Here is a 22694-nt window from a genome sequence, read left to right as displayed (position 1 = left end):
CAGTGAAAGATACAGATAACTCACAGAAAGCCTTTTGTTACAGACTAGAAAAAAGGATCTACTTGTTTCTCTACTGTAATAGGAGCCTTGAAAAGCCCAAATTAAGGTGCAGAAAAAGGGTGAAATAAGAGCAGTGCTTAATAAAGCTTAATACTGCACGGATGCACCTAAAATTGTGGGTTAAATTCATTTCACCTGCCTTCCCTAATCAAGGTTGTTTAAAGACCTGCATGTCTCCAAGCAGCATGTGGCTTAAACATGTTTGCTCTCCCACTGGGCATGCACAAGTGGGTGATCTTTTGATTTCCGAAGGCTGCAAACTCCACCCTCACAATATGCCTGTATCCTGGTTACACCTGTGCAGAATTTCCATCCCTCCTCTTTTCCCAATCACCTTTCCCCAGGCTCCCCACATCTCACTCTACCCTGATGTTTTATTCCTAAGCCTTCCAGGAGGCAGTTTTCAGGCTTGTTTTCCTGTCTCCTCTTTTTGCTGCAAACCTCGGCATTTCAGCATTTTGGCTTGCTGAGTGTCAGGCAAAATGAACCTGGTTCGGTAACAGGAGTCAAACTCAGAAGAAAGGTTTTTCTTCTCTATGGCTGGAAAAAACAAAAGAGCCACGATCTTCCTAAACTGTTATTTTTTGAGGGAACTACTAATAAAATTTTTATTTAAGGTCAAAATCTGGGGAGAAACTAGGAAAAGAGGTGGTCGTCTTCTGTCTGGTTTTCCAAGAATTCATCTAAGGGGCTGAGCCAGACATCCTGGAACTCAAACTCCTAGCCTAGTTAGTGATCTTCTCACAATGAACCCAGGGCCTAAGGAAAGCGAGCTATGCTTTAAAAAAAAACAAAAAAAACTTGAGTTGGCGAGTAGGTGGGTTCGACGGGAGGGATGGGATGGTGTCAGCTCCCCACTGGCTGGGAAAACCTCTCTGCTTTCTACTTTCTTTCTACTCTTTTGGATCAAATGTTTAGCCAGAGTTTGAGAGATGAGATTAGAAGAGAGAAGCTGTGCGCAAGTTGACTCTCAACTCTACAGTCATAAGGCTAGATAGCTAAGAGGGGGAGAGACAGGGAGAGGAAGGTGCCAGGTGACTTCTGCTTACTTTAAGATGGGGGCAAAAAAGATGCGGGTTTCAGGCACTAGGTAAACTGAAAGCAAACTTCTTTATTGTACACAGTACAGAATATAACGCAGCTTGGCAGGATGCAAACAGCCCTGCGCAGGGGAAAAGTATTTCAAATCAACTGGCAGGTTAAAGCCTTTCTGCACTGTAGATTTTCCACACTCTGGAAAAGAAGCAAAAACGAAAAACCGAAAAACCCCAAATCATCAGGGAGGTGCATGAGTCCGATGGGAATGCAACGGTGACGCCGCCATCCTGTCTCCCGGGACCGCACGGGCCACGTGGCCATAGCGGGGGAGGGGAGCTCAGGCTACAGACGATTCTTTTCATACTTGCTAAGACAGCATAAATCCATCAAAAAAAAAAAAAAAAAATCCCAACAAAACCCAAACCCAGATAAGAAAGGAAAAAAAATCCTATACAGCATTTACAACAAATTAACCTCTAGCCAGCTTGGGTAAAATATGCATCTATGTATAGACTATGTGTAGGTTAGAAAGCTATAAATACCATTTGGAAAGAGTCCTTTGATTAGAATACAATGCTAATTAAGGCCCAAGCTACAGGTGCAATACCTTTGTGGGCTAATTAGCTTCCAAGAGGGAAACCTTGTATTTCCACAGCTATGAAATGCACCCCTTATCTGTGACCCTCTTCACAAATGTGCTCCTGGTCACCTGGGGGACTGTTTGAGACTGCAGAGCGTTCCATCAATAGAAAAACAAAGCACTGTCCTTTGTGTATGAAGAGTAGCATAATCATTGTTTCTGTGCTCAGTGTCAGGGGAAGCACAGAACTCTCTGAACAGCAGGCACCAAGGTGCTACCACTTTCTAATGCCTTTTCCTCTACTTTGAGCTTTCATGTAGCTTTAGCTGGGTTATTTAAAACTTTTCCAATAAAATCCAGCGATCAGAGAACTCTTTTGTAAAGTGGCAGGAAACTAAGGCGCTAGCACTGTTTTACCTGTTGGTGTCGCGCATACGTCTCAAACCCTATTGAATCATATGCAGGGTTTAAAGTCCGAGGATTTAAAGAAAAAGGAAAAACAAAAATGGATGAAATGGAAATTGTCATCAGTCATGCCCAGGGAAGACTCCCTAGGGTTTCCATCAGGTGACCAGGTTTCAAATGGACATGACATGTATTATGTACATATGCTTTCCAGAGAGGGCATGGGAGGGAACATTGGGGACTATACACATAGAATCTAAACGGTGTGTCCAGGCTGCCCTGCACACCTCAAAAATGTACAACTCAGGTGCAAATGTTCCGTCAGGCTGTCTGGTGCAGAAAGCACAAAGCAGGCAATAAAGAGGGCTTGCACTCAGCCAAGGGGACGCCCCCAGCAAAGCCCCTTTCAAGCTGCAGCGTCTTCAGAAGTTGGCACTGCCCTGTTTATAGGACACAGTGCACAGTTACCAAAAGGTTTGTTTTTTTTTGCTTTAAATACCAAAACTACAAAAATCAGTTTATAAACTGGTTTTCCAAAACAAAACAATCCCCCGAATCAAAGCAAAACAAAATACTGTCAAAAGTGTTAATCACCTTCTCCTAAAATTAAAGCCATCCACACACAGCCATGTGACTGGGAAGAGAGAGGGGGCTTGCTCTACTTGGTGACCACATGGCCAGAAGGTTCCCAAGAGTAGCAATGGTTTATTTGAGAACCGTGGAGTGGGTAACAGCTATTCATCCTTTTCCCCTTCTTTCTAGACCAAGGGGAAACATTTCAGTGAGCTGCAAGAGCTGTCCAAGTTTTAAGGTAATACTTGGCAACCCTTCGTGGTTTGAGCCTCCCCAACTTAGCCTACCTCCTGTTCTATGGGTTTTGTGACTCACTTTTTCAATAAATTGTGCAAATCAGAGCCCTTCTATGTAAAGGCATTTAGTAGTCCTTGATCAATGCAGATTGTCACATACTCTGTCCTGGTTTGCGGGTACCAACCTGAACAAGGTATTGCTTTGCATATATATTGTCCATGGGAAGGAGGCTCCATTTCAATCGCTTCCCAGAAACCTTGTCAGGATCAAGAGCTGAGGCACCAGCTTTTGGGTGGTTTTCTGCCCCTCCCTGTTCCCACTCCCCCGCCAAAGTTTCTGTCCTTAAGGGTGCCAATCCGGAGACAGATTGGATTCTCTATCTCCAGAGACAGATAATACTCAAAGGGCAAGCTTTAGGAACAGCCAGAAACACAAACAAAACCACTGTTCTCGTTTGCCTGAATGGGAACTGCTAGCTCTAAGGTTTGGCCGCTCAGCTGCTCAGAAACTTAGTAAGCAAAGCCTTCGGCGTAGGGGAGGCTGCCGCAGCGGTCCACATCCAGGAGATAAGCAGGGTTGTCCTCAAAGTGGGTCAGTGGCAGGGTGTCCTCCTCGCTGAGGTGGCACTCAGACTCTGCTTTCAGGAACGGACGCTGGTTGTCAGGGAAGGCCATGGAGAAAAGGGCATCAGGGTCGCAGACAAACTTGTAGACGTATCGTTCCCCAGCCACCTAGAGAGAAAATGTACCTTATGAGGCCCGGTTGGACCAGGGCATGGGGTGTGGGCACCAAGGGAAGAATGAGATATCTATTAAGCCACCAAGCTCTTGGGCAACCTGGGACCAGAGGCTCAATGGTAGTTGATTATCCAAATCCTTCGATTTATTTTGATAAATCATGGGTATGTGTTACCTGCTAAGTGTTTTGACACCACAGCTTAGCATCTGAAAAGAATATATGAATACCAAATTCAGGTTCTTCTTAAAAGAACATCCTCACTGTTAAAATCAGTCTAGAAACAACGGTTATGCTGAGGCTGGTGTTATGAGATATAAGGATTGAAAGATGCAGGAGTCAGCCCATGTGTTCAGTTTCCTCAAGTTTACAGTCTTCACAGGACAGCTTTGTTGTCCCACAGGGCTAGGAATTCAGAAGCTATGTGGGATTTTATCAGCTTGTTCCAAAACCAAATAGAACTGCTTTTTGGCTTACCTGCAGTTGAAAATGACTAATGTCATGGTTTTGCTACACTGAAGGAACTGCAAACTACCTTTATATGAATTTTATGCATTATAACATTACTTGAACCAACTAGTCTTGATTAAGGGTGGCAGGTGTATACAATCACTCATTCCTATTTGGGTTTTTTAAAAGCCAATTTACTGTTAAATCTCTGGTTCCCCAGCCAGAGTCAGCTCACATGTGGGAGAGCTAGGCAGGAGGATACAGTGATGATAATACTAGCTCTGAAAGTTGAGCGAATGGCTTCTAGCCCTGGCTTGGTCACTGCTGCTGCTGCTGCTAAGTCGTTTCAGTCATGTCCAACTCTGTGTGACCCTAGAGACGGCAGCCTACCAGCCTCCTCGGTCCCTGGGATTTTCCAGGCAAGAACACTGGAGTGGGTTGCCGTTTCCTTCTCCAATGCATGAAGTTCAAAAGTGAAAGTTAAGTCACTTAGTCGTGTCTGACTCCTAGCGACCCTATGGACTGCAGCCCACCAGGCTCCTCCGTCCATGGGATTTGCTGGGCAAGAGTACTGGAGTGGCTTGCCATTGCCTTCTCTGGCTTGGTCACTAGCAAGTCTCAATCTCTATGAATCCCAGTTTTCCCTTTCAAAACCTGAGGGTATGGAACTAATGCTTTTCCGAGTCCCTCCCCGGATCAGTATGCTACCACTCCTCTTTCATTTAGTTTTCATTTCTTATAGGTCACATAATAAAGCAATGATCTTTTACACTGGATAGCATGTTACTATTTCTAGGACATTTTCACATATATATTACCCTTTTGAGATTAGATCAAGAATTATTAGCTACACTTTCATTGGAGACAGGCTTTGAAAGGTTGACTTTCCTTAAAGCATAAATAGGAGTGTTAGGATCTGAGCCCACCCAAGTCTCATTTCTACGCCTTCCTCTGTACTACTTTATGCTTAATTCTCAGAGTTCTCTTCTTTCTTAGAAAACCTAGGAAGTTCATAGGTGCAATTCATTGCCGTTAGTTCAAGTTAACTGTCTTGGTTACATTCCCTTGGATTGGGTCTGTATTTAGGAACCACAAAGCCAGTGGTTTCTTTTCTACTGGCCCCTCTTCCTAAGTTTCGAATTCTACCTGGTAGTGTTAACACTGAATGGGGAGAATGTGTGAAGCTTGCACTGGGGAAAGGGGTAGTGACTGCTAATGGGTTCAGGGTTTCTTTTTAGGGTGATAAATTGTTCTAATGGGCTTCCCTGGTGGCTTAGTGGTCAGGAATCCACCTGCCAGTGCAGGAGACATGGGTTCAATCCCTGATCTTGGAAGATCCCCTGAAGAGGGAAATGGCAACCCACTCCAGTATTCTTGCCTGGAAAACCATATGGACAGAGGAGCCTGGTGGGCTACAGTCCATGGGGTTGCAGAGTCAGACACGACTTAGCAACTGAACAACAAAATGTTCTAAAACTGACTGTGAGTGACAGTTGTACTACTCTGCATATATATTAAACCCCCATTGAATTGTACCTTTAAAAAAAGGTGGGGGGATAGGTAGGGTGGGGTGATAACCCATTTTAGAGTATCTATTAACTATGCCAAGCACTGAAGTCAAATTCTCAATTTTGCCCTAAAGGAGCTGATATTCCTGTGGCAGATACTGACAAGCCACGGAGTGATTTGCAATACAGAGAGTAGGGAAGTGATGGAGATGAACGCAGGTGCTCTCAGATGCAGATGGGACCATGTAACTCAGCTTGAGAACTTCAGATTCTTGGAGTAAAGAGGTGATTGATAAACAAGTAGGAGCTGGCCAGGTAATGCAGGTGTTAGGAATGTTCTTAAGTAGGATGGTAGTTTAATAGGTGTTTTTTCATTTTATAATACGCTTGATAACTTACATGACTGACAGTGTTTGTTCACCAAACAATACATATTAAGAGACAGATGGCTGTGGTAGTGGAAGCAGACAAGTGCAAGTGAGGAAATGATGGTTGGATGGTGCCTTAGAGCCTGTACGAAGCATGAAAGTCTGAGTTTTATCCAGAAGACCATCCATGAAAAGTTTTAATAATTTAAGGAGATGAGAGGAATATGGGGTCATATTACCACCTGCCTATGAGAAGATAAGCCTGGTTTTAGCACAAGACAAGTTCTCAGCAACAATGACCATATAATTCTGAGTGCATCTACCATGTAAGGACTGCCTAAATGTATAAATGCTACAATCTGGGTAACAGTACAGTATAAAATCTGGTTAAGAAAAACCAAAGATTTTTGCCATCTTCATCTTCTGCTTATACACGGCTTTTAAGATTTTGGTCTTTCACCACCTATCACAATAAGGATTTTGTTCTGGCTTCCTCAAAATATGCTTCATCCTTTATTCTGCAACTTGTTATCAGGCGATTCTGCTCCCATTTTGCAAATCTTGGCTTTTTAACTTGTAGTTTCCAGTTTTTGAAAAAGATTTCCTTAGTCCTAACACTTAAAGAGTATTAAACCAACATATTTGGAGGTCTTGGTGTCTTAACAACTAAAGACTTCAACTAAGCTCTTGTGGGAGCAGAGACCTTTAAGTTGATTCTCTCCCTGGCTCCTTTATGGATGTAATAGTTGGCCTAAGTATCTGGACAATTAAAAAATTTTTTTCTTTGGCTGCACTGGGTCTCTGTTGCTGTATGCAGGTTTTTTCTAGTTGCGGCAGGGTGGGGGGCTACTCATTACGGTGGCTTCTCATTGCTGAAGAGCATGGGCTCTAGGCGGAGGGGCTGAATTGCCCCACAGCATGTGGAATCTTCCTGAATCAGGGATCGAGCACTTGTCCCCTGCATTGGCAGGTGGATTCTTAATCACTGGACCACCAGGGAAGTCCTATCTGGACATTTCTGTAAGTCGAGACGGTTTATTTCTCTAAATAAAGCAGAGGAGGCTAGTTTTCCTACAGAGTCTTCCACAACCTCTGGTTTTCAGGTACCCGAGAGTATTAAAGGTGCTCTTTGTATCTCATTTAAACTCATTTTTCCAAGATCTTTCCTACCACAGAATTATGAAGCTAACATTTCCTCGAAGCCATTAGTCTTATTACAGAAGCCCTGGACAGTTTCTCTGAGAGTGATCTTAATTGTGTCTCATAATTGTTCACCTTCTGCATGATGCCCTTTTCATAGTAATAGCGTAGAGATCGGCTGAGCTTGTCATAGTTCATGGCTGGCCGGTTCTTCTGAATGCCCCAACGCCGAGCGACCTGAAGAGACAGGAAAGCAATGGAAACTCATTCCTTGGGTCTAGTGGGTTTCCTCCCAATCCCAGGAGAGCGTTCTAGAACCCAACTGCTCTGGTCAGTGATCCATTTCTCTGACCTGAATGGAAAAGCACTTAATTCCCTTAAGACCAATATTCAACAAAGGTGATGATTCAGTCATAGATGCTAAGAGGTGAGACCTGGAGGTGGAAGAATCCTAGCATTTTAAGATTGCAGAGGGCTTGGCTAGCGTCCCAGAGGAAGCAGGCTCTCTACTGTTTCTCCACATATGAATTATTGACCAATACCCATAGACCATTAACATGTTGCCATTAAGTGCTATGGTTTCTGTAGCAGTCAATAAGGAATAATTAGAATGGTCATTCCTGAAACATTAGAAACACACTAGTGAGTTGCTAATGGGCCAGCAGAGCAAAAGTTCAATTCTAATAAGATTGGAGAGGGGCTGGGAGATGTTTACGTATTGCAGCTCATGGAGTAAAAGGGAATCAGATCATTTCAGCCTGCTGCCATCCAATCCCCTGCTCCCAGTGGACTTGCAGAATGGACATTAAAACATGTAGCACCATTACCCATTTAATGAAAAATTAACATGGCTTCCCAAACAGTTGTGAAGTGCATTATATCTAACCCGATCCACCTGAGGTGCAGTGATGGGGGATGTAATTGGAACTCTGGGCAAAGAAGCCTTAAAGCAAGAACACTTACTAGTGGAGCTCAGCAAGACAGTCAAGCAACTCTGCTCAAGTATCCAACATCCCAAGCCCTACGTATAAGATGACTGTCAAGGCAGATTAACCTTGGAAATATGAGGCCTTTAAATGCATGCAAACCAGCGATCATATTTGGAACATTCTGGGTCAGTTTTGGAAACTTAACCAAAATAACTACATTCGTTTAAAAAAAAAAGGTAAACATGGAATGAGAAGTAGGGAGACTGCAAATAGAAAGTGAAAGTGAAGTTGCTCAGTCGTGTCTGACTCTTTGCGACCCATGGACTGTAGCCCACAAAGCTCTTCCGTCCATGGGATTCTCCAGGCAAGAATACTGGAGTGGGTTGCAAATGGAAAAGTGGATCATAAAGCCACATTTCACTTAAAGTATTATTCAAAAGTATTTGGGGCAGAATGAAAGCAACATCTCAACTCAGGATTCAAGATGACCTTTAATAAATATCAAAAATGATCTGATAAGGAAGAAGTGCATCTGTCCTAATTATATTACAAAAATTCAACAGTCATGATTCCATTTTCCCTTGTAAGAAACTATGTGAAGGTTAAATTTCCATTCATTTGCTTCATGCCCCACAGCACACGATACCCTGGTTCTCTGCCTTTCTCCATATTGCACCTATTCAACTCTTTGAAATGACCAAAAAGGCAAAATTAAGCAAAAACACATCCCCTGTTTAGAGAAAAACAGTTTAAGCCAATAGAAATAGTGGTAAGAAAGAAAAGCTGGTAAATCAATACATGTCCATTTTTTTTCCCCCCAAAAGAAATAACACCATGAAGGTATTATTGAACTGCTGTTGGCCACAAGTGATGCAGGAACCCTTAAAAGAGGCCCAGCCTCACATTTGACTGTATTGCAATGGTGGAAAACAGTTCTTGACTATTTAACTTCAGCCATGGCCTTTCTTTGCTGTCACTTGCATATGCAGTAGCTGTACTGGAGAGAGGTTTTGTATATGTGTAGACTTCAAAGCAGCTCTGGTAGCCATAGTTACTGACTCATCCTCTTGGGCCAGGGCCCTGTGATTCAGTAGCCCTCACTGGGGCTGCTCCTAATGCAGTAATCATGATGCGGCACAACGGCAGAGCAGCTGGGAATAACGGCTGCCCCATTTTTGGGGGGGTGGAGGGAGCAGGCAATAGCTCGCTGCCAGCTCCTTCTTTCCTTCGTCTTTCACATTTGTTACTTTGATAGCATCTTGAGGATGGAGGCCGAAGGAGTTAAAAACAAAAACCCAAACTCACATCTCTCTTCCTCTCTTTGTAAGAGCGCAGCCACAGCACAGGGAGCGGCTCTTTCTAAGCAGCACGTCCTTTTAAACCTCCCGATGGCATCAGTTATCTGCCACATGTTCAACAAACAACCCTACCCCCCAAAATATTCATTAATGCAGATTCACAGTTAAAATGGCTCCAGATTAAAGCCGAGTCAGTCATAATTGAGAGGGTGCTAAGCTGGATGACTATCAAAAGACATTTGATTAGGGGGCCTGCCAAAACGCAGTTCTAAAACCACAATTTCCATGCACAGTGTAATGGATATTATGGATAATTACCCAGAGTGCACTACTCAGCCACACAGCTGCCTACAATTACGTCCCAAACAGCTTCCTCCTCCGCTTCACCCTTCAAGCTCCCCCCATGACAACTTCTTACAGCATTTTTCGAGGAGTTGGTATCTTCTTGACACTACCAAGAGGAGGGCCTGCCAAGTTATACAAGGATTAGAGAGTGGGGAAAAAAGTGCTGCATGTCCTGGGGCCAAAGCGCACAGTGGAACAGAGCTGATCCTGGGGTTAAGGGAATGGAATATTTCAGAGTTCATGGAATGCTCGGGGATTTCAAGCTGCGGTGGCAAGAAGTACTTTCTGAAGAAACAGAGCTGTTTAATCAGCTGAGAGAGGCGCAAGGCCACCAGGAGACTCCCCTGTGACTGGGCAGCTTGGCATTTATGTGAGCATTCTGGATTAGCATTAGTTTCTTTAAGAAAGCCGGGGTCCTTTGCCATCTGTTCATCATTTTCTTTACCATTGGTTGGAGAGCAACAGATTCAATAACGGCTTTACAAAGGGTCATAACCAGGTTTACCTGCAGCTGTATAGCCTCTGCTTAGGCCCGAGGCAGTGGCAAAGAAGTCGTAAAAGCTCCTTTTTGTGAAATGAGATAAATCAAAAAGGGCTGCTCACATGACAGACTTGACTTTCAAAAAGCCTCAGTGAGTCTGGGCGACATGCTTTCCTCAAGCCTCATACAAACCAGGCCACATTATGAGGAAAAGAATGTGGGGTGGATGCTTTTCCGTGTGGCCGGAAACATGGCTCCATTTCTACACGACTTAGCCAAAAGACACCCTCAGGAGAACACAGCAGTACCAAACTTTGGCTTTGAAGGTAGAACAAGTCTTAACAGAAATTGTATATGTATGTACATAAGTATATCTTCTCTAACGGCCTTTAATGAAGCCTGCCTTCCTCTACCAGTCAGGATTCTCCTTAAGCCTCCAATTCACACATTCTCCTTTGCTCATCTTAACTTTCAGGCCATTTTCTCCCTCCAATTTCCTGCCGTCAACCCCCATGCCCACCTGTCCCCTTGGGTGTACTAAAGTGAGCCCTGGACCTGACTGAACATCTACAACCGCAGTTCCTGTTCAGAGGCCTCCGAGAGCATTGTTCTCATTCTAATCACACCAACCCAAAGATACCTTTTTGTTCTGCTGGCTTAATGTGTAACACTCAAGTATATGCTACCAAAAGAAGCATATGTCAGACTTTCAGGGAAGTTATTTCTTTTCCATTTCTAACCTCTAGATTCTAAATCAAACAAAAATCAACCCCTTTGAAATAATGGCAAGCCCAGAGCCTGACTTAATTTGCTTTGTGATATTTAGGAAAGGGGAGATTCTATGATGTGTCCTCTCCTTTGAAGAAATGGCATTGGTTCTGTCCACTGGCCTTTCTGTCAATCTGGGCAAAAAGATGGTAACAATGTTTTTTTTCTATTAACAAAATAAGGGAGGTTTTTTCTATTAACAAAATAAGGAAGGTTGGCTATCTCATTGTAGTACTTTAAAAAAGAGATAGTAAGAACCTGATGACATTAGCTTTTTTGTGTTTGCTGTGCTGGGTCTTCATTGCTGCGCCAGTTTTTCTCTAGTTGAGGTGAGCAGGGGCGACTCTAGTTACAGTGCTTGGGCTTCTCACTGCGGGGGCTTCTCTTTTGCGGAGCACAGGCTCTAGTATTCGGGCTTCAGTAGTTTTGGCCTGTGGGCTCACCAGTTATGGCTGACTCTCGAGGACAGGCTCAGTACTTGTGGTGCACAGAGCTTAGTTGCTCTGTGGCATGTGGAGATTTCCCAGACCAGGTATTGAACCTGTGTCTCCTGCATTGGCAGGTAGATTCTTTACCACTGAGCCACCAGGGAAGCTCCTGTGATATTACATTAAAACAAAACAAAACACTAGGTTTCTGAGATTGAGATTGACTCATCTCTGATAATGTTATTTCTCTAGAGCCATTTTAAATACACCATAGGACGGTTGCAACCTATATTACCAAAATGTCTTACAATCTGTTCACATAATCTCTGACACAGGGCTTGTGTCATATGAGGGCTTGCACCAAAAAAGAGTTGGTATCACTGAAAGTACACTTGAAAGACTTTCCAAGAGAGAAAGCAGACCCTTTTAGAATGTAAGTCTTCATGGCCTCCCTCCCCAGAGTTTGCAGAAGGGTTACTAATACTTTTTACATATTTTGCAGTACAGAACTTTGCCTTTCCCATTAATAGAAAAAGCACCGTCAAGCCCATTGGCCAGGCCAGAATCTGAATGAGAAGAGCATATCTGACACAGTAAAAAGGCTAGATGGAGAACTAAATAGGAACAAACATCACAACAAATCAAAAATCAGCACCCAGTGCTTACCTCTTCGGGTTCTATCAGCTTGAATTCCATGCCTCGGCCTGTCCAGGCAATGAAGTGGGCGTTGGCTGGGTCGTCAAGAAGGGTAACCAGGAACTGCCACAGCTGAAGGGAACCTCGCCTCTGGTAAGGGGGCCCCTCCCGATACATGGTGGGCTCTTGTTTCACTTTGCCTGTTCGGGATAAAGATACATATGCGGTACTTTAGTCTCAAGTTTCTCACCTGATTTGGGCAAATGTTGCCAACCTGGCATCAAGACGACTGACAAAGGTGCTCTGACACCGTAAGAATTCCAGCTTTGCACCAAACCAGATGGGGCTACTTACCTTCCAGTCTCTCGGGAACGACACAAGTGTCGTCAAAGTACAACCGGGGATCCTTCTCATATGAAAAACCTGAAAGAGAATTTAGAAAGAAGATGTTGCTTAACATGGATCTCCGCTATGAGAACTCTGAAGGACTAAAACAGAATTTTCTATCATTTCAGGTCCTCAGTCCAATGAACTGCTGTATCTATGCCAGACTGAATTTGCGAGAGAACTTCACAAGAACCTAGGTGTTTGTGTTCTGATGCAACTGCGCGTTCTGCAGTCAGAACGGCATCGATTCCTGCTATTAGAGCCGAGACTGCAGGGAGGCACTGAATCACCAGAACGTTCCTGCACATCTTACTCCTGAGGTCTGCATGGATCAGTGACTAAGCCTTTATATCTGAAATGATATCTCATCTATTTCAGCTGGCCTCACTGGGGGGGATCTAATTGACCTATATGTGGTCTTGCCGTTTCCCTTTTAGCAAATATTAATTTCAATCTTTCGTACAGCTTGTCCATGCTGCCCACACACTTCATTCAATTATGAAAGAGCTTGGAAGGTAGAAAATGATGCCAAATGAGTAAAGACTGTGACAAACAATAATTTGAAAGGTAAGCTGGAGGTATCATCACCTCCAGACACTGTGAAAGGAATATGAAGAGATATTCCAGCAGTAACACTTATTGCATTGTTAAGAAAAGAGGGGAACTGACTGGGCCAACAACATATGTAAGTGGAAATGAAAGGAAGGCAGGGCAAAAAGTGGAAGGTGTCCAGGAGAAGGAAGGATGATGGCTTAGCATTCTAAACCCACTAATCTGGGACTTTCCTGGTAGCCCTGTGGTTAGGACTCCAGGGTCCCAATGCAGGGGGCACCAGTTCAGTCTCATTGGGGAACTATGCCACATGATAGTGCCAAAAAAGTAAACCCACTAACCCCTAATACGGGTTCAGTGCTGACCACCAGGTCAGCAGGCACCCTGATGAGGCCAGCAGCTCAGAGCAAAGCCAGTTAATAGACAAGCATGGTGGGACCACACCCTTGCTTGGGGTCCAGCCTATTTCAGGGGTGAGCATCCCTGTGTACTCCCTGCTAACCACATGCTTCTCAAGAGGAAACACCAGGAGCTCCTGTTTGCATGGCGGTACTCCCCACACTCAGTTCTCCGGTCAACTCGTCTGGCATGTGGACCAGGCTTATGAGTGTCAAGTATGTGGTCCCAGCAGGCAGGGGAGGCCATTTGCAGTGAAGAATGAGCACTAGATTTTTGAGAGGGATTTTCTATGACTTAAACTCCCTGGTAAAGGCTCCAAGAAATAATCTGTTCATTACAATCAGCTTGGATCAAGTTCTTCTTGGCAGGATCAGCACAATTTTAAAGAGGCCTGGGGTTGGGAAAACACTGCCCAACTTGGAAACAGATTGTTTTCAGGTTTCGTATTATTCATTTTGTTTCCTCAGCCCCAAGCATTTTTTTCTCTGCTTAACTACAAAGAAGTATATTTTTATGTAATCCAATAGATATTTATGCTGGGCACATGTTTGTGCTAGAGAAGAGGGTAGACTCGGTGCTTGCTCTAATGGAGCTCGCATCCCAACTGGTGGAGACAGATGACAAAGTAGGCAAAAAAAAACAACAAAAAACATGGTGTAATGTGAAGAGCATGGGCCCTGAAGCCAGACTGACTGGATCTAGGTTAACTGTGTGGCCTAGAACAAATTAGTCTCTCAGTGCTCCATTTTTCTCATCTAAGGATTTGGAAGATAATTCTTACCTCACAGGCTTGTTAGTGAGAATTTAATGAGTTGATATATATTCTGTTCATTGACTGATTTATCCTTACAACAGAGAGCTTAAGAATAGCTCCCAGTACATAGATGTGCAATGCAGGATAGTTAAAAGAAATCAAGACAGTAAGGACTTGCACATTATGATAAATCTCTACAGTTAATCTCTTAATAGCACTTACCTTATTCTGTCATGGAATTCTAAGTTTCTAGAGGGTAAGGACCATATTCTGAATATCTTAGCATCCTTATTGCACCTAGTATGTAAGTGCTCTATAACTATTGGAATAAATATGAAGGAATCTACAGTTTTCCATTAAAAGATTTAAGAATGCAATGCTAACTTCTCAGGGACTCCTATAATTTTCCAGTTTGGTACTAGGAAACTGACTTACAACAAACTGTCACAATGTATATTAAGAATTGCATAATCCATCAGGCTTTGTATTTTCTGCCTTGGCTGTTGGGAAGCTATGTATTTCCTGACTTTCTACATGAATTTTGCTACTCTGATGTTTTAACAGCCTTAATATAAAGTCAAAAGTAAACTACAAAGTTTACACACCTGCCAAAATTTCTATGTTATATTTAGAGCTTTTCTTTGAGCATAATACACTCACAGTATATAGGGGAAAAAATGTAAACCTAGATTAAATTCTAGGTTTGGTTTTCAAACTAATCAGATGAAGCCCTGCCCATGAGTATCGTTCTGGTATATTTTGTGGTTTCTAGTCATTGCCACATGTGGTTCTCTAAAACATCTGGAAGATGCTGTTGGTTTAAGTGAATTTGTCAGTTGAATTTGCACAGCAGTTGCCATCAGTTGTGGTCACAACCATCTAGTCACTCAAAGGTGGCAGGAAGGAAGAACCTGTTTGAGGGGCAAAGTGGAAATGAAAGATTCAAAATAGTATGTAAAGATTCCAGGTGAATGCTAAGGCAGGATGGCTATCTTAGTAATCACAGATGCCAATCAGAGACACTTGTCTCACTAACTTTCACAGGCATCTGTGGTCAAGCCTGTATAAGGAGAGAAAAACTGTGTCAGAGTAATTTAGAGCAATTAAGAATGCAGATATCTTTGAAACTAACTTCTTTGATTCAGGGAAGAAGTGGGGGAAAAACACAAGCTTGCCAGATATTCTGTGTGTAGTAAGCAGCCCCAGTGCCTTACTAAAAGTATTTCCTTTAAGAGCATGCACCTCTTTAAATGTTGTAGTTATGCAAAGTGTTTTCCTCTTTCCTAGTTCACCTGCTACAGACATCAACTGCTGCAGAAACATTTGGGAACCTGGAAGAGAGCCCTACTACACATGTGTGCCCATCACAGAGGTCCAGTAGACAGCCCTTCCTTCCCAGGGCTGGACACTCACTCAGAATATCCCTGGGTGCCCGTGGCAGCCACACTTGGTCTCCCTTCCAACCAAGTCATTGGGAGACAGCCACCCATAGAAATCACTCTTGTGAACCAAATCACTCATAATAACCAGCTAGTGCTGATTTACCAGCTCTTTCAAACTAGCTCTAAAACTCTAGAACAGTGGTTGTCATCCTTGGACACAACAGAATCACCCAGGGAGATTCACAAACTACTAATGCCCGAGCCCCATCCTAGAATTTCTGATTTAGTTGCTCTGGGTGAAGCCTGGACACCAGAAGTTTTAACAGCTCCCCAGGTGATTCTAGGGATTCCCAGGTAGCGCAGCAGTAAAGAACCTGCCTATCAAAGCAGAAGATGCAAGAGATATGGGTTTGATCCCTGGCTCGGGAAGATCCCCTAAAGGAGGAAATAGCAACCCACTCCAGTATTCTTGCCTGGAGAATTCCTTGGACAGAGGAGTCCGGTGGGGTTGCAGAGTCGGACATAACTTAGGGACTGAGCAATTTGCACACAGGTGATTCTAACGTGTAGCCAAACCTAAGCCTTACAACTCTAGTAGTTCTCTCATGAAATTAAAAGACGCTTACTCCTTGGAAGGAAAGTTATGACCAACCTAGATAGCATATTCAAAAGCAGAGACATTACTTTGCCAACAAATGTCTGTCTAGTCAAGGCTATGGTTTTTCCAGTGGTCATGTATGGATGTGAGAGTTGGACTGTTGAAGAAGGCTGAGCGCCAAAGAATTGATGCTTTTGAACTGTGGTGTTGGAGAAGACTCTTGAGAGTCCCTTGGACTGCAAGGAGATCCAACTAGTCCGTTCTAAAGGAGATCAGTCCTGGGTGTTCATTGGAAGGACTGATACTAAAGCTGAAACGCCAATACTTTGGCCACCTCACGTGAAGAGTTGACTCATTGGAAAAGACTCTGATGCTGGGAGGGATTGGGGGCAGGAGGAGAAGGGGACGACAGAAGATTAGATGGCTGGATGGCATCACTGACTCGATGGACATGAGTTTGAGTGAACTCCAGGAGTTGGTGATGGACAGGGAAGCCTGGCATGCTGCGATTCATGGGGTTGTGAAGAGTCGGACATGACTGAGCGACTGAACTGAACTGAACTGAATGTGAGGGTGCATCATGGTTGCCTGGAGGGCCTGTTGGAATACAGAGCTGGGCCCTAACCCTGGAGACTGATTCAGTAGGTCTGGAGTGGGGCCTGAAAATCTGTATGTCTAGCAAGTCCCAGGTAAAACTGATGCTGCAGGTTTGGAGAATCACACTGCTCTAGACACTTACAGAGATGTGCATGATAGGAAATAAGACATACTTCTGAGGAACCGTTCTAAGAAAGAAAGCCTTCCCTGTTTCAATGTTTAAAAGAAGCCCTGAAGGTCATGACGTGGTTCCTAAGTTCCATTTTAGATAGTGTTATCTACAGCTGTATGGCCACCTTGCATGGAAAAGCAGAAACCAGGCAGTTCACTTTCTTTCTTAAAAGTTAGGGTCATTACTACTGAAAAGGATGGCAGCCCTCACAGGTCAGGGGCGTGCCTCAACTCTGTGTCCGAGATGACTGGGGATCACAATCAGTGAGTGCTTGTGTTCACGAGCTAAGGAAGGTTTGAACTTTGATCTCAAATCTTAGCTTGGAAACTGAGCCACTTTGGGCTTCCTTGAATATTATAATTTCTTAAAGAGCTACTTACCTTCATGGCTACCGGAGAAGTAGCCCCCTCTCATGTAGGACTGGCAGTTAGGCACTTCTGAAAGAGAAACACACTCCTGTCAATGGTCTCTGCAGCTGAAACTGGCAGAGGGAAAGCCCTTAAACCTCCAGCCCTGAGGTCATGTCTTTCTGGCCTTGTCTTGGGAAAGGGGTACCACCCATTTTTTGCACCCCCCACACTAAAAAAAAATCTAAAATAAGGGAAATAAAGAAGAGGAAGCAGAGACATTACTTTGCCAACAAAGGTCCACTAGTCAAGGATATGGTTTTTCCTGTGGTCATGTATGGATGTGAAAGTTGGACTATGAAGAAAGCTGAGCACTGAAGAATTGATGCTTTTGAACTGTGGTGTTGGAGAAGACTCTTCAGAGTCCCTTGGACTGCAAGGAGATCCAACCAGTCCATCCTAAAGGAGATCAGTCCTGGGTGTTCTTTGGAAGGACTGATGCTAAAGCTGAAACTACAATACTTTGGCCACCTCATGTGAAGAGTTGACTCATTGGAAAAGACTCTGATGCTGGGAGGGATTGGGGGCAGGAAGAGAAGGGGACGACAGAGGATGAGACAGCTGGATGGCATCACTGACTCGATGGATGTGAGTTTGAGTGAACTCCAGGAGTTGGTGATGGACAGGGAGGCCTGGCATGCTGCGATTCATGGGGTTACAAAGAATCGGACACAACTGAGCAACTGAACTGAACTGAAAGAGGAAAGAGTTTCTAAACGTGCAAGCTGCAAAATTCCCACTCTTTCCATTAATGATCTCATTTGATAAGCTTGGCCTACAAGATGGGTAATCAGTGAATGTGTGGGTGGGGGTAAAGAGGACCCCCAAAGACAGCTGGAACTTTGTGTTTAACTTTCTAGACAAGAAGCTCAAAAGCAAACAATAGGTGTTTCAAGATGTTATACCTCTCCCTGTGTACACTGGCAGCTGAAGGACACAGGAATTTTCCCAGATGAAAGTATTGCAACAGAGTAGTGACTCCTATGAAGCAACCAACAGGACAAACTTTTCCATGGCATACCCAGATCCCATACAGCCATGACAAACCAGATACTTTCTCAGAACACTATTCAACAATAGAGTCCCGTCCTACGTGTGGACTCTCCTATACTTATATTGGGAGTTCAATGGGTCATTGTATTCAAAAAAGGTCACAAAACTAGAGGCAGGACTAACATGCAGAAATATCCTTTGTCCAGTGACTTTAAGATAACAGGCCTTAAAGGGCATTATGAGAAACGCTGGGCTGGAGGAAGCACAAGCTGGAATCAAGATTGCTGGGAGAAATTTCAATAGCCTCAGATATGCAGATGACACCAACCTTATGGCAGAAAGTGAAGAACTAAAGAGCCTCTTGATGAAAGTGAAAGAGGAGAGTGAAAAAGTTGGCTTAAAGCTCAACATTCAGAAAACAAAGATCATGGCATCTGGTACCATCACTTGATAGCAAATAGATGGGGAAACAGTGGCTGACTTTATTTTTCTGGGCTCCAAAATCACTGCAGATGGTCATTGCAGCCATGAAATTAAAAGATGCTTACTCCTTGGGAGGAAAGTTATAACCAACCTAGACAGTATATTAAAAAGCAGAGACATTACTTTGCCAACAAATGTCCGTCTAGTTAAGGCTATGGTTTTTCCAGTAGTCATGTATGGATGAGAGAGTTGGACTATAAAGAAAGCTGAGCACAGAAGAATTGATGCTTTTGAACTGTGGTGTTGGAGAAGACTCTTGAGAGTCCCTTGGACTGCAAAGAGATCCAACCAGTCCATCCTAAAGGAGATCAGTCCTGGGTGTTCATTGGAAGGACTGATGTTGAAGCTGAAACTCCAATACTTTGGCCACCTGATGCGAAGAGCTGACTCATTTGAAAAGACTCTGATGCTGGGAAAGATTGAGGGCAGGAGGAGAAGGGGATGACAGAGGATGAGATGGTTGGATGCATCACCGACTCAATGGACACGGGTTTGGGTGGACTCCGGGAGTTGGTGATGGACAGGGAGGCCTGGCGTGCTGCGGTTCATGGGGTTGCAAAGAGTCGGACACGACTGAGCGACTGAACTGAAGGCTGGGTGCCAGCAATCTTCAGGTATGGACTCCGGTATACTCTGCGTGACATCTGAATGTCTATTGTGCTTCCTACCATTTGCATGACTTTTCTGTTTTGTATTAAGTTATGCATAAACATGTTTGCTTTAGTAGCTCCTAACTTCTTTGAAGGCAAACTTTAGAAAACTAGTCCCCAAAGCCCTGCATACAGAAGGCACTCAGTAACAACCAGACAAATGAATGAGATGATGAAGAAAAGAATCATATGATGTTATGCTCACCTGAATCAACGCAGTAATCCCGGGGCTCCTGCTTGATTCCCATTGGTGACTGGAACCCATGTGCTGGGGGACCAGGCATGCCTGGGACCCCATGTTCATAGAGTGGGTCATGGTATTCTTGTTTGAATCCCTGAGGGGGTGGGGGAGCTGCAGGAACAATAGGTTCTGACATTTGCCGGTGGTAATTAGGCGATTATCTCCAGGAACTCCTGACTGAGGAGGGAAGGGGTGGCAGGGTTCAGACAGCTGTCTCTGAAATCTGCAAGAAGAAAGTAGTTACACTGTTTAAGTAAATATAGGATGAGTATCTACTATGATTTTAGCATTGAGGATTACAAATTCAAAGTACTCATTAATGCTTGCTTCTGGATATTTCATCCTTTTCTCCAAAATTATATCACACATTTTAAACCTCGTGAGTCAGGGACTGGCCCCCCCCCCCACAAAAAAAATACTACATCATAGTTTATTTTCTGTGCATGTTTACTTCATGCACAGTCTATGTGTAGAGTTGAGCCAGATTATGTATCTGAATATATAAAACCAACTATTTGCAAATATCACTAACATTAGATTATGTTTGTTCATTGATTCATTTGCTCATCTGTAGACAGAATTAATTTTTAAAGACCAAAGAGCATTTAACCAGAAATTAACCAGTTAGAAAACATAGTTCTAAAAAAAAAAAAAAAAAAAAGCCATATGTAACAGCAATCAAAAACAAAATCCCTAAGAAAAATCACAAAATGTGTAGGCTATACAACAAAACTTAAAACTTTTCTGAGCAACAGATCTAATTAAAGATAAAATGTTTAGGACTTGGAAAGTCCTGTTTTATACCATATGCCAAAATAAATTTTATATAAAGATTTCAATGTGAAACCATGATAGTAAACATATACGAAGAAAAAATAATCTTGGGGGGGTGGAGGAAAAACCTTTCTATATATCATACCAATAGCAGAAATCAAGATAAACATGGGTATGTATCCTTGCATAAATTTCTGTAAGTCAAACAACAGAAACAAAACCTAAGGAAAAACAAACTGCGGGAGTAATTCTGTAATAGTTAGGAAATACGAGAAATAAGACCCAAATTAAACTGAAAATCTCTAGCAGCTATAGCAATGTTCATACGGTTTGATATAAGGGCCATGCTTTGTATTCTTAGTAGCCTATAGAAAGAAAACCCACCCCCAACTCAAGAACGCTGCAAAGCAAAAGAATAAAAGAATACAGACTGCGGTGGGGGAAATTAATAAAAGATGGACATGCCAACAGAAAAAAATGGGTAAAGAACACAAATAGGAAAATCACTAAAGAAATGCAAACAGTCATAAACAAAGTTCAACTTCATCAGTAATAAAAATAAGTCTAAAAATCAACAATGTAAGCCTATAAGGTCTTACTCTTTACTTTTAGTTTGAATCCTATCAATAGCTTGAAGCAAATAACTTGATCTGAATCAATTTGTGACATCTAAGGGCCAACAGATTTCTAGAATATCAAGATTTAAAATTTTAGTGAAGAGATTCGTGTGCAGAATAAAACGTTTTAAATCAGGGCTCACTCTCTGAGTCTTTACTGTCTTACTAGTAGCAGTACCACAAGATCCTTTATAACCGGAAGATCCCCAAACTATTTTACATACATTTATCCTTTTATACCAAAAGCTCAGGATCTGCCTGATGAAATTACTGAAACAAGTTTTATGAACTCTAAGGATCAGGGGGTACTGAAGGCTGTGACAGTGGACTGGCAATCAGGAAAGCTGATTTTCAAGGTTACTGCTATTTCAGGAAAGCCTTGCACATGGTCTTTGAAGTATAAATCTGAAACTTGTGTTTAGGCTTGACATTTAGAATACAGGCACCAGCAACAGGCTGCAAACCTGATTTTGTAAAGAAAATTCTGAAGTGGGCAGGAAAGTAAAGATATTCTTTAGGCTTATTTTCATTAAAGTACCCAGAGCTTATGCCAGCAAGAACAGTAACAAGGGCACCCACTGTCCATGTTTTCTCCCCTCCTGCCTCTGCAACCTTCCTAGCACCTTCCAAGGTGACCTCCCCAAATCGCTTCCTTGATGGCTCTGAGATGGCACAGAACCAACTCTGCTCTGTAACCAGAGCCAGTGCAGCTGGCAGGCCCATCACTTCACTTCCGCTCAGAGCTCATCTTCTCACTTTCCAGAATGAAACTCTAGAGTTGGCCTAGTCCGATGCCCTCAGGAAAAGGTGCTTCCATGTGGGTACCAGCCAGCAACCTTCATCCCCTCCCTGCAGCATAACTTTAAGGATGTATGAAGCTTACAGGCCTGGCATCTGTGGAACACATTCTACAACTGGGATTGGCTTGTCCTGGTTTGTTGCAAAGGGCAGCTTAAGGGTAGGTCATAAAACCAGCATATTTGGAAGAAAGATTTCTCTCGAGCTTGCTGCCGATAACAGCTTTTATTTGCAGAGATTAGTAAAGTAATTCAGTTTTTGTCCTCAAAATACACTCTGCACTTCAACCACTGTCCTTCATTTGAACCCCCTTCCCGCAATCCTTTTGAAGTAGCTTAGAATGTGTTGTATACATAGTACAGCTACGACAGAGATGCCTGTTGTTTACTGAGGCAGGCAATCATTTTCCAAGGAGGGAAGGCTTGGTTCCTAACAGACCTCTTCCTACCCCCACTAGCCACCCCGCCCTCCACCCCCACCCGTTATCCCAACAGAGCTCAGGCCATCATGAGCTCACAGTTGGTGAGCAAAAGGACACTTCTGACTACTGAGCAAGCCTATATTCAATAGGTTACAGATTAAGGCTTTCTCAGTGCCAGTTTATTTAAAGAACCAGTTATTTATTTATTTGTCAGATTTATATAGCGCCTTTCCTCCCAAGAGCTCACCCACGCTACCAACATTTGGTTTACATTATGAAAACCGTTAGATGCTTTTTCTGCATTTCCTTTTTGGTTTCTGCTGCCAACACAGAGTAAACACAATACTTAGAGAAAAAAAGGAGAAAAGTGTGGATTCAAAGAAGGCTACACAGTGGCTTTGGGTGCCCAGTGAAGGAGTGAGCAGTTCAGAGGCCACCTGAAATGATATGGAAAACTGGCCAAGAAACCACCACCACGTACTTAATATTC

At 43.3% G+C, this 22694-nt stretch overlaps 1 protein-coding gene across 1 annotated transcript in view; it reads right to left on the bottom strand.

Moving 5' to 3' along the window:
• Positions 1-1151: 1151 nt before the first annotated feature.
• ETV5 (ETS variant transcription factor 5) overlaps positions 1152-22694 on the bottom strand; it is a 59342-nt gene continuing 37799 nt past the window's right edge. The window contains 7 exon segments of the mRNA XM_005910750.3: positions 1152-3624; positions 7230-7331; positions 12010-12179; positions 12334-12402; positions 17201-17257; positions 19559-19750; positions 19753-19817. Coding sequence (XP_005910812.2) covers positions 3403-3624; positions 7230-7331; positions 12010-12179; positions 12334-12402; positions 17201-17257; positions 19559-19750; positions 19753-19817 — 877 coding nt within the window. The 3' untranslated portion in view covers positions 1152-3402.

The sequence above is a fragment of the Bos mutus genome, chromosome 1, assembly GCF_027580195.1.
Source record: "Bos mutus isolate GX-2022 chromosome 1, NWIPB_WYAK_1.1, whole genome shotgun sequence".
Classification (NCBI taxonomy): domain Eukaryota; kingdom Metazoa; phylum Chordata; class Mammalia; order Artiodactyla; family Bovidae; genus Bos; species Bos mutus.
The sequence above is the reverse complement of the archived record's forward strand: the minus strand, read 5'-3'. Positions and strand labels throughout refer to the sequence as shown.